Source organism: Trichechus manatus, unplaced genomic scaffold, assembly GCF_000243295.1.
Source record: "Trichechus manatus latirostris isolate Lorelei unplaced genomic scaffold, TriManLat1.0 scaffold00059, whole genome shotgun sequence".
In the NCBI taxonomy this organism is placed as follows: domain Eukaryota; kingdom Metazoa; phylum Chordata; class Mammalia; order Sirenia; family Trichechidae; genus Trichechus; species Trichechus manatus.
The window spans coordinates 48,172-65,900 of NW_004443995.1; the positions used below are offsets into that span (position 1 = coordinate 48,172).

Sequence of the window (17,729 nt, forward strand, 5' to 3'; positions counted from 1 at the left end):
CTTCCGGCCTGGCCTTTTGTATTTCAGTTGCATAAAGAGCGTATCTAGTATTTACTGGTTGTGTTTCCAGACACTCTTCTAAGTATTCCACCTGCGTTATTTCATTAAATCCTCGCAGTAACTCGTTAAGGTGGTTAATAATATTATCCCCTTTATTTAGATAAAAATATGATGTATGGAGACGTTAACTCGCGCTACACTAAAAGGGTTGTAAGGAAAGAGTCCCAGGATTCGAACGCATAGTTTGATTCTTAGGGCTTGCAAAAGTCACTATCAGGCTATTCTGTCCCATCTACGATTCACATAACTTCATGTCCTAAATGTGACTAAAGCGTATACGTTCTTTGGCTCACTCCCCATCTGTAGATAAAGCCTCTCACTTCACTGACAATGGCCAGGGTCTTGGAGTCTGGGTGGGAGCTAGACAGTCCTGTCTCAGCGCTGGAGGCGGGTAGCGCATCCCTCTCTCAACACCCAGTGGGGTGGTGTCAATTTCTTCACGAGGGTGGTTGCCCCAGCGACGCGTCTCGCCAAAAAATCGTGAGAGTCCCTTAGCGGTAAAGAAGTCACTTCCTCCCGGAGACGCTGTTTCCTTAGCAACCGTCTCCCACTTCCGTTTTTAGTCCCGCCCCCTTGCGGAGTCCAGAGCCAGGTCTCCGACCGCTGCCCGGCCAAGGCAGAAGCGCGGGCCCGGTTGGAGGCTAGCCTTCGGTCTCCAGCCCATGGGGAGCTCGCCGCAGAAGTGGCAGGGTTGGGTACAATACGCGGGGACTTGAGGCGTTGCGAAGGAGCGGGGCCGGAGATGTGCGCGGGTGAGCACGGGCCTGGTGTGTGCTCAGGCGCTTAGGCGGGCAACTGGGTGCGGAGCGGGCGGGGACGCGGGCACCATCTGGCCGGGCCGGACACAGTCGGCCTGGCGCGCGCTGCTGCGGACGGCGAGGCGGCCGAGCCCCGAGCCTCTTCCCTGAGAGCGCGAGAGACCCTCACGGGCCCACTTATACAGTGATTTTAATGCAGACCGCCTGGAATGCTTCGTTTTGTGTTAGGTAGCGCTGTTAACACTTCTGTGAGACGAAGGAGTAGCTTGAGAAAAATAAGGGAACGCTGTAGTTTGATATTATGATTTTCACCCGTCAGTAGCGCTGTATGCGAGCAGTGTTTTTTTGTGTTGCAAAGTCTCACTTGTTTTTTGTGTATTTCAGTCACCATCAAAGTTGAATTATTTGAATAATTGATTATACATTTCATATATGTAAAGAGTAAAAAGTAAAATCACACTATGTCTGATGAAGTTTTTAGCACAACTTTGGCATATACGAAGAGTCCAAAAGTCACCAAAAGAACTACTTTCCAGGTAAAGTATTTCAAAGCCCTTTTGTTTTTCAGTGATTTTGCGATTTATACACTGTCTTAGGAATGATGGACTTGAAGGGATTCTAGAAACAGTGCATATATAAAGGAAGAATGCATCTGATCATGTTTGGGCTCCAGTACTGCAATTGCTCATGCATAGTTTAAGACTACCAAATTAGCTCAGTGTTAATGTTATTACTGAGTTAAATGTTAAATCAACTTTTAAATTGCTGTTTTCGGGTAGAAATATAAAACCTTTTTTTGAGGAGTGGGGGCTGGAACATGACATTTAAGTTTTCTCATTTGGGATTATCCCCATTTTGAACTAAGTCTCTAAATTTGCAGTATTGATTATGTCCTTTTTTTTGCAATATGCAACAGAAGCTCTTAAAAAGTGCCAGTTTCTTTCACAATACCAGTTTATAGGAAATCCTGTCTAAATTGAGTTCTACTTGTTTATTACTCTCTAGTTATAATTAGAACACATATAACTTGTAATTCCTTTATTCGATGTAGTCCGTTCCCTTCTGTTAAGCTCGATGTGGGTAGGGATCTTGTCTGTCATGTTCTGCATTGATTTTGAGGGTTTGGGTGCCTGGCATAAAGTAGGTTTTCAGTGGGTGTTTGTTAGATGAATGAAACCTAAGTTTGAAGGCAGTCATTAATTAAGCATTATCTGTTCAGATAATGAATTCTAAATATGAGACCTCTAAGTTCGGATGGGAATTGATTTTAGTTATCTCATTTCAGGATGAACTAATAAAAGCAATTACAGCTCGCTCAGCCAGACAGAGAAGCTCTGAATACTCAGATGACTTTGACAGTGATGAGATTGGTATGTGAGAATATGGAAAAGTAAACCACTTTTCTGCTTTTGTCTTCCTTTGTTACATTTAGACTGTCAAAAAAATCACTTAAAATACAGATTATTATATTATAATACAGATTATTTCACTGGATAGTGACTTGCAACTTTTTAGGAGTAAAATGCCACTCTTAGTCTTCAAGAAGTTGTATGATTACCCTTGGTTGATTCTGAATGTGTATGTGGAAATGAAAATCAACTGACAGCAAGTTTGCAGCAAAGAGATGACTGTCATTGATAAATGACCTTGGAAATGACAGATTTGGTTTTAAGGTCAACCTTCTGGGGTCTTCTACAACTAGATGGTAGGTAACTAGGGACCACAGAACTAACCTCGGTACACATCAGAATCACCTGGAATGTTTGATAAATCCGATTCTTTGGCTCTAACGCAAGTGATTTGGATATAGGAAGTCAGTTAAAAAAAAAAAAAAAGACTTCCAGTTTTGTATGCAGTACATTTATGATTTAATTATTTGATTCATTGCAGTTTCGTTTTATTTGTTAAGAATATTAACATTTTAGCCTTCATGTGTTAAAAATCTTCCATTTATAAATATTTTTGATTTTATATGATAAAGTTTTATGCAAGTAAAAGTTAAAAGAGTTCAGTGTCTGATTTAAATGTCCCAGGGCCGATTGTTTGAGCACCGCTTAGATGACTTTTCCCAGAGCAAGCACAGGGCTTAACATGTTTTAGGCACTCGTTAAATGTTTTTTGAATAAATTGATAACATTGAAATTTTTATCTCATAAACACCAGTAAAAACTGTCTAACTTAGCTGTTTTCTAGAGCTATAGATCTGTTTCTAAAATAAGTTTGTACCTATTCATGCTTGTGAATTCATTTCTGGTCTTTAAGGCTATCTTACTTATTTTGATTAACGTAACTTTGTTGTTGTTAGCTGCAGTCTAGTTGGCTCCTGATTCATGGTGACCCTATGTGTGTTTAAACATTTTAAAATATGCCATTGAAAATGTTTTTTTCTTTTCATTTTTTAGTGTCCTTAGGTGATTTCTCTGATACTTCAGTAGATAAAAATTCAGTCAAGAAAAAAATGAATGATTTTCACATGTCAGATGATGATGAAAAGAATTCTTCAAGACTGTCTTTTTTGAAAACCAAGAAATCAAACAGTGACATAATCAAAGGTGAGCCAGTATCCTCTGTCAGAAACGATGAGGAAGTAGCACCTGATGGTGGTGAAGACACTGTTGTAAATTCCTTTTCTGAGCCTCAAAATAAAAATCAGGAAACTGAAAAAGAGAAAATGAAAGTGAAACCAAAATCTAGAATTCTTTCCAATCCAAAGCATATCTTCAGGTAATTTATTTGGTTCAGGTAGTAACTTCTATTATGATTGTATTTCTTGAAAATGTATTTAAAATAATGAGTCACAAAATATCTTTATGTGATAGATATTTCATATTTTGTAAATATAGGGGAAAAAATTCAGGACTTAAGCTTTTCAGTTTTACAGACAAATCAAAATAACAGAACATTAGAGAAAACCAATAATTATGGTGTCCAGTTGTTAAATTATACTGGTGCCTGATAGAATGCCAGAGCACCTTTCAGTCATCTGTAATTGCAGCTCCAGAAACACCTAGGCACATGAGCTTCAGTTTTGCTTTTGGGATAGAATTACAATGAAATCCTTTCTAATCCACTTCATAATCCGGAGATTAGTTATAGCAACACTGAAATTAGTCCTTAAAACAATGATTTCCATACCAGCATTTTGCCAGAAATTTTTTGCCATTTGTATTATTTGAAGGGAGAGAATTTTGTTGTTGTTAAAGAAAAAGAATTCTCCATATGGTCTCTGTTCCTTAGGAAAACCCACTAAGACTCAGTTTTCTGAGGGGAAGTTCCTGGTATGATCTGGGATCACAGTAGTTCTCATCACAATTCCACTGAGCTTCTGGCTCAGGGGAGCGAAGGTGGATTGGAGCAAGGACCAACTCCTCTGAAGTCCCCCTAGGCTACCACACAGAAACATGCGCATGTAAAGTCTTCCACTCTTATTTCTGCTGTATAGAAGATCAGTGCTGGTAAATATTTTACGGGACATTGGTGGCTCAGTGATAGAATTCTCATCTTCCATCCTGGAGACCTGGTTCAGTTCCCAGCCAGTGTGCCTCATGTGCAGCCATAACCTGCCTGTCACCGGAGGCTCGCATGTTGCTATGATGCTGAGCAGATTTCAGCAGAGCTTCCAGACTAAGAAGAACTAGGAAGAAAGGCCTGGTGATCTACTTCTGAAAATCAACCAAGGAAAACCTTGTGGATCACAAAGGTCCAATCCCTAACCAATCATGGGGATGGTACAGGACCAGCAGTGTTTCATTCTGTTGGGCATTGGGTCACATGAGCTGGGGGCCAGCTCAACAGCAGCTAGCAACAACAACAAATAGTTCATAGTTTGCATATTGGATGTTACTGGTTAAAATCAGACAAAACTATTTCAGACATGTATTTGTATAAAGTTATTTGAAGAAATGTCTAAATACATTACTAAAACTTGTTGCTGTCAAGTCGTTTTCAGCTCATAGCGACCCTAGAGACAGGGTAGAACTTCCCTATAGGGTTTCCAAGGAGCAGCTGGTGGATTCGAACTGCCGAGCTTTTGGTTAGCAGCCGAGTTCTTAACCACTGTACCACCAGGGCTCCAAATACATTAGGTATTTGAATAGTGTAGACATAGGAAAAAAAGAATTGGTGCCAGTCCTTATTCCACTGTGTATTAGTTATGTGTGACCTTGGCATATGGGTTAAGCCTGACTGTCCACAGGAGGAGGATAAAACCTGTTCTTGTCTTACAACAACGTTTTGAGAATTGAAGTATGTCTCAAACTTGCTACAAAAATCCACACAAGGCAGGATAAATATGACTTGCAAGATTGTACCTTCCCAGTGTAGTGCGTGGAATCAAAGATGGGAGAAAAAGGAAACGTAATTTAACTTGGGTAAACCCAAGGGTTGAATCCAATAATTCAGCATTTCCCAAAATACGTTCCACAGGTTGTTCATGGTATTACCGGAAAACATAGGGTTTAAAAAAAATTAAACTAATTTCTTTATGACAGAACTCCTTTGAGCTTTTAATGACATCTGCATAGTGAATCTTCAAAAAGGGTAGAATCGGCAGTGTTTCCTGGTTTTATTTGAGCTTAAAAACTTATTTCTGTGGATTGTGTTTTTTCTGATTTACCTTGATTCTAAAAAGGCTTCATTAGATCAGTAAGAAAAATGTGAACATATAGCACCTAAACATATGTCTGAGACGGGTGGCAGTGTATAATTAAAAATTTGTAGTAGATAGCAAAGTAATTATCTGTATGATACTTTAAAAAATAAAAACAAAAAAGTTATGAATTAAACCAGCAGATGGCACCAGGATTCTAAATATTTTACATAAATTTGCAATTCAATATTTTTAACAATCGTTAGCTATTTGGTATCCAGTATATATAATATAAAATAATTACCTAAATAGATAAATATTTGGTTATAAAACAAAGCATTCAAAAATATATAGGCTTTTTTTTTTCTTTCTGAGAACTTGACAATACTTTTGGAAGTGGAATTTTGGTGTAAGATGTATTAGAAGTCATATTTTCGGGCTTTTCAGCCTGGAGAATAAAAATAGAGGTTAGTGCTCCTAAGATAGCTCCTGGCACATAGGATTCATTGAGTACCACTTTCGTGGGATGTATGTTCATTCAGTTACGTTTTCTGCTTGTATAACTGGTTGAAAGTGAAGACATGGGTGTGTGCCACAAAATACTGTTTTTACAGGGACAGGGTATTGTATTAGGTGTTCCATTCTGGAGGCGTGATTATGCAAAACTTTTCTCTCTTTTGGCTTTTGTACAGTGAGATAAGCCTTATAAGTATATTTCTGGGTGCCTTTGGGTTATTTGGGAGTTGGCGTTTCTCTCGATGATTTCAGGTGCACATGAATGCTGCGTTTCAGGCGCCATACATTGTACGCACCTGTCAAGGGATCTGGAAGGCGATGGAGAGTCCAGAGGGATGTATGTGCCCCACAGAGCCCTACCCCCAGAGTCCAGAGGGACATGTGTGCCCCTCAGAACCCTACCCCCAGAGTCCAGAGGGATATATGTGCCCCACAGAACCCTACGCCAGAGTCCGGAGGAATATATGTGCCCTACATATTATGTATCAAAATCCATATTTTGTAAAAAAATTTCATAAATGCTACTTGATTCAGCATGCCTTCCATCAATAAAAACACATGGTATCAACAAAAAATTCAAAGCAGAAAATAACTGGGTCATGAAAGGGGTATTTGAATGAATAAGTGAATGTATGAATTATTCATTTATGGAGGAGGAAATGTGGTTCTTGAGCTTAGCTTTATCCTCAAAATTCTTAGACTTTAAAAAAATTTTCTTACAAAGTTTGGAACTTCATTTTTTTTAATGGGGTGAGATATTGCTGAACAGCAATTAATGCTTCACAAAAATGTTAGAACTTGGAGGTTCTCTTTGTTCTTGCTTGTCTCTTGTAAAATGTGGAATAACCAGACTTCCACTTTATAGAGCAACTGTCAGATGGATAGTGATTGCAGACAGCAGTTTTTTCAGGGTGAATTGATTTTCTTTCAATATTAAAATGATGAAAAGCATGACCTTTGGAGTCAGAGTACATCTGCTTTAATCCGAGATTCACCACTTACTTACTGGAATTTGTGACCTTGGGCACAAGACCTCTTTGTTCCTCATTCTACTCATCTGTAAAATGAGAATAATAGTTGAACCTCCCAGGGATTGAAAGCAAGTGATTTCATATATTTAAAGTGTTTAGAATAGTCTTGGAGTGTATTATGTACAATATAAATGCTTTTATTATTATTTGGCATTTGTTTATAAGCAGATCATTTATTCACACATTTATTGTGACTATTCTATGTTATACTATATTACAGGGACTGTACTGGGAACTAAAAATACAAAACTGAAGACATAGTACCAGTCCTTCAAGACTTTACTGGGGAGATATATACAAGGTACAGGAAGAACACAGGAGAGTTGGCACCTGTTTTTACCTGAGAGAATCAGGGAAGGCTTCCTAGAGGGGTTGACAGTAGTAATGATAACAGCGATGGATAATAGTAGCCACAGTCAGGACTCTTGGTTGCAAGTGATCTAACTCAAACAAACATAAGTGGGAAGGGGAATTTATCACCTTACTGAGCAAAGATATGAGAAGTCCTTGCTTTAGGAGTGATTAGAATTAGGAAATCAGTACTCTTTGGAGGTCTTCTGGATTATATCTTTTGTTCTCTACTCTGCCCTACCACCCGGACTCCCTGGTCCTTTCCTTTCCCTGTCCTCTTACTCAATTTCTATTTTTCTCTGTTGGTTGGTCTCATTTTCTCAGACAGGCATTCACTTGGCAGGGCAGAAGTTCACCAGCAATCTCCATATCACATCCTTCCAGCTTCATGACCTTAAAGGCACGGTGTCATATTCTCCATCTCTAGTAGAAAAGTACCGGCACGCTTCCCTGACCTCCCATCCCCATCTCTGGGTCAGCTGCTGTGAACAGGGGGATTGCAGATTCTTCGATAAGCCGAGAGGTGCATCCTGGGCCCTGGGATAGAGGAAAAACTACTCCAGTGAAAGCAGGCCAAAAAAACCCCCACAATTGTTCATGTTCATTGAGAACTTGCCATGCCTCAGATACTGTATTACGTATTTTACATTGATTACCTCGCTCGGGTCTCACAGCTATCTTAAACAATCAAACAAAACAAACCCATTGCTGTTGAGTTGATTCCGATTCATAGTGACCCTATAGGACAGTACACCTGCTCCATAGGGTTTCCAAGAAGTGGCTGGTGGATTTGAATTGCTGACCTTTTGGTTAGCAGCCAGATGCTTAACCACTGTGCCACCAGGGCTCCACAGCTACCTTAGGAGCTCTTAATTAATTTTACCAATTAGAAGAAAGCCAAGGTATGTGAAAGTTAAATGATCTCTATGAGTTACATGGCTGGGTGGTACAATGGTTAAGTGCTTGGCCGCTAACCAAAAGGTTGGTGGTTTGAGCCCACCAGCTGCTGCTCTTAAGAAAAGACTTGGCAGTCTTCTCCCGTAAAGATTACAGCCAAGGAAACCCTATGGGGCAGTTTTACTCGTATCATACAGGGTTGCTATGAGTCAGAATCAACTCGACAGCACACAACAATAATACTAGCCTAAAGGTTGGCAACTCACACCCAGCCAGCGGCACTGCAGAAGAAAGGCTTGGCGACCTGCTTCCATAAACATTACAGCCAAGAAAACCCTATGGAGCAGTTCTACTCTGTCACACGTGAGGTTGCCGTGAGTCGGAATCGACTTGACAGCAACAGGTTTGGTTGTTGTTTTTTTTTTACAGAGCTAGTAAGAATCAGAGCCAAGATTCAAATTTGACCCAATGCTCATTTTTGGAGGGCTTGAAAGATTTTTTTTTTTTTTTTTTTGTCAGGAGGAGACATGGAGCATACATTCTAGGCAGAGGTATTGGGTAAAGGCATCGGGTAGCAGCATGACATGTCTGCAGAACTGTTGTTAGCTCAGCATTTCAGGAACACATTACAAAATAGGTGTGACGGTAAACCAGGCTGCACAGGTAGCCAGGGTTAAGACCATGAAGATCTTTTGTATTGTTCAGAGGCATATAGGTGTGTGTTCTGTAGAATTGGATGATGGAGAGCTATTGAAGAATTCCCTGGAAGGGAGTGACATGTTCTGATTTGTGTTTTATAGATATCACTGAGGCAGTAATCTAGAAAGGAGAGCAAGAGGATCTGACAGTGAGGATGGAGAAAGCGATCAATGAGAGAGATTTAGTAAGTAGAATCAATAGGGTTTACTGATGCTTTGGATATAGAGTAGAAGAAAGGGATGGCTCTTGAATTTTTGGATTGAGTATTTGATCAGAATTTAGGACATGGTTAAAACTAGCAATGAAACATTTGTAGTGGTACCAATTCAGAATGCTTGTGGAATCTTATTTACTAGCAGCATTCATAAATCTAGTTATAGGTACAGAGGAGCAAGTTGTTATTTAGCCCAGTTTTGAAGTTTTGTCAGGAAAAATCATTGTTACAACAATGGAGAAAGAAATACGGATAACAGGTAAAATTATTAGGCAAAAAGTATGAACGTGAAAAACTCATCCTCATCATGTATTTAGCACTGGAAGCATATCAGCAGTAAATTCTTTTAAACTTAGGAATAATGGAAATAGCAGCTGTGAGATATTAGTAGACTGTTAGAGAAGTTTTATGGAATCAAAGAATGATAGCTTACAGATCATTTAGTTCTGCATTCTTCCAGTGAATGTTAGCTATTCTATGCCCCGTGTGCTAGCACTTGCCTTTGTCTTGTAATTTTATTTGTTTAGAATTGTGTCCCTTACCAACTTGATGAGTCCTTGGACAGGGCCATTTTCATTGTCTTGATTACGAACTCCAGTAATCTCAGTAACAAGTACAGACTGTGTACACATACGTTAGGTACTCAGTGTTAGGTGGACAAACCTCTTCACTTTATAGAGGAGAATAAAAGTATTAATTACTTTTGAATACTCTGAAATATTATCAAAGTTCATGAAATCAAAGAGTTAACTTTTCACAAGAATAGGGTATACTGGTTACTTCCAGAGTGACAACTGTTTTTGGCTTGTGAACGGTTTAACTCGTGTGTGCCTTACTGGAGCTCAATGTGGAGGACGGCCATGGGTCTCATCTGGACCCCCCAGGGCACAGAACTAAGATGCACGGGCACAGGAGGGAAGTGTTGTGGGACCCTGGGCATAGGTGAAACCATGGCCATTTTTCTGTACATTCACATTAAAGCATTTTATTTTTTAACAGAAAACAACAGCCTTGACACAGATGCCCACTTTAAACCTTCACCTCAGCCAAGGAGCATGTTAAAAAACAATAGCCCTGGGGAAGAGAAAAACATACTAGGAGAAGATAAAGAAGTTATCCTCGGTGAAGAATTACGCTCACATTCTGCACCTTGTTCCCTCCCAAAAGTTGAGAAAAGATCATTCTCTGAAGACCTTGATCCTGAGGTTAGCACCATTGCTGAACTGTCAGATTGTATTCTTGAATTCAGGTGTTTTTTGCATCTGAATATTCCAGAGAGGGAGAGAAAAGATACCTGGCCAACCCTCCTTTTCTCATCTACTCCTCTGCAGCGTGGGTGTTTAAGGGTCTGCTCTCTGGAGATGGTACAGAAGGGGCCAAGAGGAGCTCCTTTGTACTGTGACTGAATGCATGAGTCTTTGTAATCCAGACCCCAAGTGTTAGGAAGCGCAATAGGCTACTGATTCAGATCTCGTTCTGCAGTTCTACTTTACCTGTAAAGGCAACAGTTTAATCTATGTCTGTCTAATTTACACGTTAATTTCTTAATTTGTTCTGAAAAATCAGGAGAGAAGAAGGTGTCATTTATTAAACCCAAACAATTATTTTATACCTAATAAAATTGTCTGGTTAATTGGATACCTAACTTTAAATGCTATTTTCTAGCATTTTTTATATCCATTGATTAAAAAAAAATACTCCTAAAGGTTTTACAATACATCATACTGTGACAAAATTTAATAGAAAAATACCTACTGATAATCCCGCCATCTAGTAACAACTGTGTTCGTTTTGCATCTTTCTAAGCTGTTTTGTACGTTTGTTTTATCATATTTTCCATCTCAGCTTTCATAGTATTTTGTATCATTCTTTTTGTTTGTTTCTTAGTGTTAGGTCGTGATGTGCTTCCGTGTTGCCAGATGATCTTGGACCACATTCACTTTAATGACTACAACATAGTCTATATCTTAGAATTATTCCCCAGTTGTTGAATGTTTTAGATACTTATATTTTTAACAATCTAAATTTTCCATATTTCTAATTTTAAAAATATTTTTGTGCTCTGAATCTTCTCTACTCCCACCTCCTCAGGGATGTCTCATCTAATTCTTATGCATCCCTTCTCTCTCAGCCTTGGCTTTTCACTGGTGTGTTTCCATCCACACTTGACTATGCTCAAGCCTCTTCAGTTTGAATAAAGTCTTGACACTGCATGCATCTCTCCCCCCGCTGCCTTATATTCCTGCAGACGTCTTGGCCGCATACTGAATGGGTGAGCAACATTTACTTTCTTGCTATATCTTCATCTCCCACCTTGCTTCAGCTTGCTGCAGACTGACTTCTCTCTTCATTGCTTTAGTAAAATAATTTCTGCTGTGATAACTGATGGCTGCCTAATTGCTAAATCTAGCGGGCTCTTTATAGTACTTACTTTGACCTTTTTTTAAGACAGTGTTTTCTCCTACAGTGAGATCCATCTCACCCCAACAAGGCTAGCATTAATCCAAAAAACACAAAATAATAAATGTTGGAGAGGTTGTGGAGAGACTGGAACACTTAATACGATGTTGGGGGGCATGTAAAATGGTACAACCACTTTGGAAATCGATTTGGCGCTTCCTTAAAAAGCTAGAAATAGAAACACCATACGATCCAGCAATCCCACTTCTTGGAATATACGGTAGAGAAATAAGAGCTGTCACACGAGTGGATATATGCACACCCATGTTCACTGCAGCACTGTTCACGATAGCAAAATGATGGAAACAACCTAGGTGCCCATCAACGGACAAATGGATAAACAAATTATGGTAAATTCACACAATGGAATACTACGCAACGATAAAGAACAATGATGAATCCGTGAAACATATCATGGAGGAATCTGGAAGGCATTATGCTGAGTGAATTTAATCAGTCACAAAAGGACAAATATTGTATAAGACCACTATTGTAAGAACTCAAGAAAAGGTTTAAACACAGAAGAAAACATGATGGTTACGAGGGTAGGGAAGTAGGGAGAAGGGTATTCACTAGCTAGATAGTAGATAAGAGTTATCTTAGGTGAAGGGAAGGACAGCACACACTACAAGGGAAGTCAGCACAACTGGACTAAACCAAAAGCTAAGCAGTTTCCTGAATACAGCTGAACACTTCAAGGGGCAGAGTAGCGGGTGGGGGTCTGGGGACCATGTTTTCAGGGGACATCTAGGTCAAATTGGCATAACAAAGTTGATTAAGAGAATGTTCTGCATTCCACTTTGGTGAGTGGCGTCTGAGATCTTAACAGCTAGAGAGCGGCCATCTAAGATGCATCAATTGGTCCCAACCCACCTGGAGCAAAGGGGGATGAATAACACCAAAGACACCGGCAAAGTATTAGCCCAAGAGACAGAAAGGGCCACATAAATGAGAGAATTCATCAGCCTGAGATCAGAAGAACTAGATGGTGCCCAGCTACCAGCAATGACTGCCCTGACAGGGAACACAACAGAGAGTCCCTGACGAAGCAGAAGAAAATTGAGGTGCAGAACTCAAATTCTAGTCAGAAGACCAGACTTTAATGGTCTGTATGAGACTGGAGGGACCCCAGAAGACACGGCCTCTGGACTTTCTGTTAGCCCAAAACTAAAATCGTTCCCGAGGCCAGCTCTTCAGACAAAGAGTAGACTGGACTGTGGGAAATAAAATGATACCCGTGAAGAGTGCTTAGCTCAAGTAGATACATGAGACTAAATGGGCAGCTCCTGTCCAGAGGTGAGGTAAGGCAGAGAGGGTCAGGAGCTGGTTGAATGGACACAGGAAATCAGGCATGGAAAGGAGGAGTGTGCTGTCACAGTATAGGGAGAGCAACTAGGGTCACATAACAATGTTATCAATTTTTGTATAAGAGACTAACTTGAATTGTAAACTTTCACTTAAAGCACAACAATAAAAAAAAAAAAAACAAACAAAAGACATTGTTTTCTCTGTTTGACGCTTGACCAATTCCTCCCTTGCAGACTCTCCTCTTGGATAATCCTTTTCTGTCTCCTTTACGGTCTCTGCTTCCTCTGATCCTACCTTAAATGTTGATGTTTCTCAGGCTCTGTTTTAGGCTCTGTTCTCTTCTTACTCTGTGCATATGCCTGGGCAGTTATATTGTTTACATGTCTGTAAATCTATGGATAGATGATTTTCATATGTTAAACTAACCTAGTATTCCTGGAATAAACTTTGGTTAATCATGTTATAATGTTATATTGTAGGATTTGACTTGGTAATATTTTGTTAAGACTTTTGCATCTATTTTTATGAAGGTTGTTGATTTATAATTTTTTTTTCCTATAATGGTAATATCAGATTTGTGTATCAAATGAGTTGTGAAAAGTCTCACTCTCCTTTATTTTCTAAAAGTTTGGTACCAGATCAAAACTTTGATATTTTTCCTACTTGAGATAATTCACCAGTAAAACATCAGACCTGGAATTTTACTTGTGGTGAAGTGTTTGACAATGAATTTATTTTATTTTTGATAGATATTTTGATATTAAGGTATCCTGTTTCATTAGTTTTGGTAATTTGTCTTTTAAGGAATTTATCCGTTTCATCTGGTAAGTTCAGTTTACAAACATGAAATTGTTCAGGATATTCCTTTATGATCCTTTTGATAAGAGTAGGGTTATAGTGACATTCCATCTTTTATTTCTAATGTATACATAATTTGTGTTTGATGTCTTTTTCTTGTTAAACCTAAATAGGCATTGCTCAATTTTTTCAATCTTTTCAAAGAACTACTTTTGACTTTGTTAATTTTCTCTATTGTTTGTTTCTAATTTATATATATATATATATATACACACACATATACATATATATATTTTTCTTTGGGTTTAATTTACTTGTCTTTTTCAGCTTCCTAAAGTGGGAAATTTGATAATTGCTTTTAAGCCTGTTATTCTTTCTATATATATATAGAACTATTGTAACTATGGAAAGCTATAAAATTCTCTTCTAAGAGCTGTTTTAGCAGCACCCCAATTTTTTTTTAATTGTGCTTGAAGGGAAAGCTTACAGTTCAAGTTAGTTTCTCATACAAAAATGTATACACACATTGCTATGTGACCCCAGCTGCTCTCCCTATAATGTGACAGCACATTCCTCCTTTCTGTCCCGGATTTCCCATGTCCTTTCAACCAGCTGCTGTCCCTTTTTGCCTTCTCATCCCACCTCTGGACAGGAGCTGTCCATTTCGTCTCATGTATCTATTTGAGCTAAGAAGCATGGTCTTCATGAATATCATTTTATATCCCATAGTCCAGTCTAATCTTTATCTGAAGAGTTGGCCTCGGGAATGGTTTTGGTTTTGGGCTAAGAGTCCGGGAGCCATGTCTTCCAGGGTCCCTCCAGTGTCAATCAGACCATTAAGTCTGGTCTTTTAAGTAGAATTTGAGTTCTGTGCCCCAGTTTTCTCCTGCTCCATCAGGGACTGTCTGTTGTGTTCCCTGTCAGGGTGGTCATTGCTGGTAGCTGGGCACCATCTAGTTCTTCTGGTCTCAGGCCGATGAAGTCTCTAGTTTATGTGTCCTTTCTGTCTCCCTGTGTCTTTGGTGTTATTCATCCCCCTTTGCTCCAGGTGAGATGGCACCAATTGATGCATCTTGGATGGCTGCTCCCTAGCTTTTAAGACCCCAGACGCTACTCACCAAAGTAGAATGCAGAGCATTTTCTTCCTAAACTTTGTTATGCCTGTTGACCTAGATGTCCCTTGAAACCATGGTCCACAGACCCCTACCCCTGCTACTCTTTCCCTCAAAGTGTTTAGTTGTATTCAGGAAACTGCTTAGCTTTTGGTTTAGTCCAGTTGTGCTGACTTCCCTTGTAGTGTGTGTTGTCCTTCTCTTCACCTAAGATAATTCTTGTCTATTATCTAGTTAGTGAACACCCCTCTCCCTCCCTACCCAACCTCATGACCGTCAAATAATGTTTTCTTCTGTGTTTAAACCATTTCTTGAGTTCTTATAATAGTGGTCTCATATAATATTTGTCCTGTTGCGACTCACTAATTTCACTCAGCATAATGCCTTCCAGAATCATCCATGTTGTAAGATGTTTCACAGATTCATCATTTTTCTTTGTCATTGTGTAGTATTCCATTGTGTGAATTTACCATAATTTGTTTATCCATTTGTCCGTCGATGGGCACCTAGGTTGTTTCCAACTTTTTGCTATCACGAACAGTGCTGCAGTGAACACAGATGTGCATATATCTGTTTGTGTGACGGCTCTTATTTCTCTAGCCTATATTCCAAGGAGTGAGACTGCTGGATTGTATGGTGTTCTATTTCTAGCTTTTTAAGGAAGCACCAAATCGATTTCCAAAGTGGTTGTACCATTTTACATTCACACGAACAGTGTATAAGTGTTCCAGTCTCTCCACAACCTCTCCAGCGTTTATTATTTTGTGTATTTGGATTAATACTAGCCTTGTTGGGGTGAGATGCTATCTCACTGTAGTTCTGATTTGCATTTCTCTAATGGCTAATGATCATGAGCATTTCCTCATGTGTCCGGTAGCTGCCTAAACGTCTGCTTTGATGAAGTGCCTGTTCGTATCCTTTGCCCATTTTTTAATGGGGTTGTCTTTTTGTTGTTGAGGTTTTGCAGTGTCTTCTAGATTTTAGAGATTAGACACTGATTGGAATTGTTGTAGCCAAAAATTTTTTCCCAGTCTGTAGATTGTCCTTTTAATCTTTTGGTGAAGTTTTTTGATGAGCATAAGTCTTTGATTTTTAGGAGCTCCCAGATATCTGATTTCTCTTCTGGTGTTTGTGCATCGTTAGTAATGTTTTGTATTCTGTTTATGCCATGTGTTAGGGCTCCTAGCATTGTTCCTATTTTGTTTTCTATGGTCTTCATCACTTTAGATTTTATATTTAGGGCTTTGATCCATTTTGAGTTAGTTTTTGTGCATGGTGTGAGGTATGGGTCTTGTTTCATTTTTTTGCAGATGGATATCCAGTTATGCCAGCACTACTTGTTCAAGAGACTGTCTTTTCCTCAGTTAACAGACTTTGGGCCTTTGTCATACATCAGCTGCTCATAGGTGGATGAATTTATTTCTGGATTCTCAATTCTGTTCCACTGGTCTATGTATGTGTTGTTGTACCAGTACCAGGCTGTTTTGAGTACTGTGGCTGTATACCATCAGGTAGTGTGAGGCCTCCCACTTTGTTCTTCTTCAGTAATGCTTTATTTATCCAGGGCCTCTTCCCTTTCCATATGAAGTTGGTGATTTGTTTCTCCATCTCGTTAAAAAATGCTGCTGGAATTTGGATCAGGATTGCATTGTATCTGTCGATCACTTTGGGTAGAGTTGACATTTTCACAGTGTTGAATCTTCCTATCCATGAGCAAGGTATGTTTTTCCACTTATGTAGGTCTTTTTTGGTTTCTTGCAGTAGCATCTTGGAGTTTTCTTTGTATTCGTCTTTTACGTCTCTGGTTAGATTTATTCCTAAGTATTTTATCTTCTGGGTGGCTATGGTAAATGGTATTGATTTGGTGATTTACTCTTGGGAGTTCTCTTTGTTGGTGTAGAGGAATCCAACTGATTTTTGTATGTTTATCTTGTATCCTGATACTTTGTTGAAATCTTCTGTTAGTTCCAGTAGTTTTCTTGTGGATTCTTTGAGGTTTTCTGTGTATAAGATCGTATCTGCACAGAGAGATACTTTTACTTCTTCCTTACGAGTTTGGATGCCCCTTATTTCTTTTTCTAGCCTAATTGCTCTGGTTAGGACCTCCAGCACAATGCTGAATAAGAGTAGTGATAAAGGGCATCCTTGTCTGGTTCCCGTTCTCAAGGGGAACGCTTTCAGAGTCTCTCCATTTAGGATGATGTTGGCTGTTGGCTTTGTATAAATGCCCTTAATTATGTTGAGGAATTTCCCTTCTCCTATTTTGCTGGGAGTTTTTATCATGAATGCATGTTGGGCTTTGTCAAATGCCTTTTCAGCATCAATTGATAAGATCATGTGGTTCTTGTCTTTTGTTTTATTTATGTGATGGATTACATTGATTTTCTAATGTTGAACCATACCTGCATACCTGGTATGAATCCCACTTGGTCATGATGAATTTTTTTTTTTGATATGTTGCTGAATTCTATTGGCTAGAATTTTGTTGAGGATTTTTGCGTCAATGTTCATGAGGGATATTGGTCTGTAATTTTCTTTTTTTGTGGTGTCTTTACCTGGTTTTGGTCTCAGGGTTATGCTGGCTTCACAGAATGAGATTGGGAGTATTCCATCCTTTTCTATGCTCTGAAATACTGTTAGTAGTAGTGGTGTTAACTCTTCTCTGAAAGTTTGGTAGAATTCTCCAGTGAAGCTTTTAGGGCCAGGACTTTTTTTTTGTGGGGATTTTTAGAATTACCTTTTCAGTCTCTTCTTTTGTTATAGGTTTATTTTGTTCTTCTATCTCTGTTTGTGTTAGTTTGGGTAGGTAGTGTGTTTCTAGAAGTTTGTTCACTTCGTCTAGGTTTTCAAATTCGTTAGAGTACAATTTTTCATAGTATTCAGTTACGATTCTTTTAATTTCATTTGGGTCTGTTGTGAATATCACCTGCCTTATAT

The 17,729-nt window shown here is 39.1% G+C and overlaps 1 protein-coding gene across 1 annotated transcript in view; it reads left to right on the forward strand.

Annotated features, from left to right (window-relative positions):
• Positions 1-721: 721 nt before the first annotated feature.
• The window catches only part of MAP9 (microtubule associated protein 9), a 53,723-nt gene continuing 36,715 nt past the window's right edge, over positions 722-17,729 (forward strand). Inside the window, 6 exon segments of the mRNA XM_023733486.1 lie at positions 722-812; positions 1,203-1,354; positions 2,104-2,188; positions 3,221-3,519; positions 3,521-3,560; positions 10,114-10,319. Of these exon segments, the coding sequence (XP_023589254.1) occupies positions 1,280-1,354; positions 2,104-2,188; positions 3,221-3,519; positions 3,521-3,560; positions 10,114-10,319 (705 nt within the window). The 5' untranslated portion in view covers positions 722-812; positions 1,203-1,279.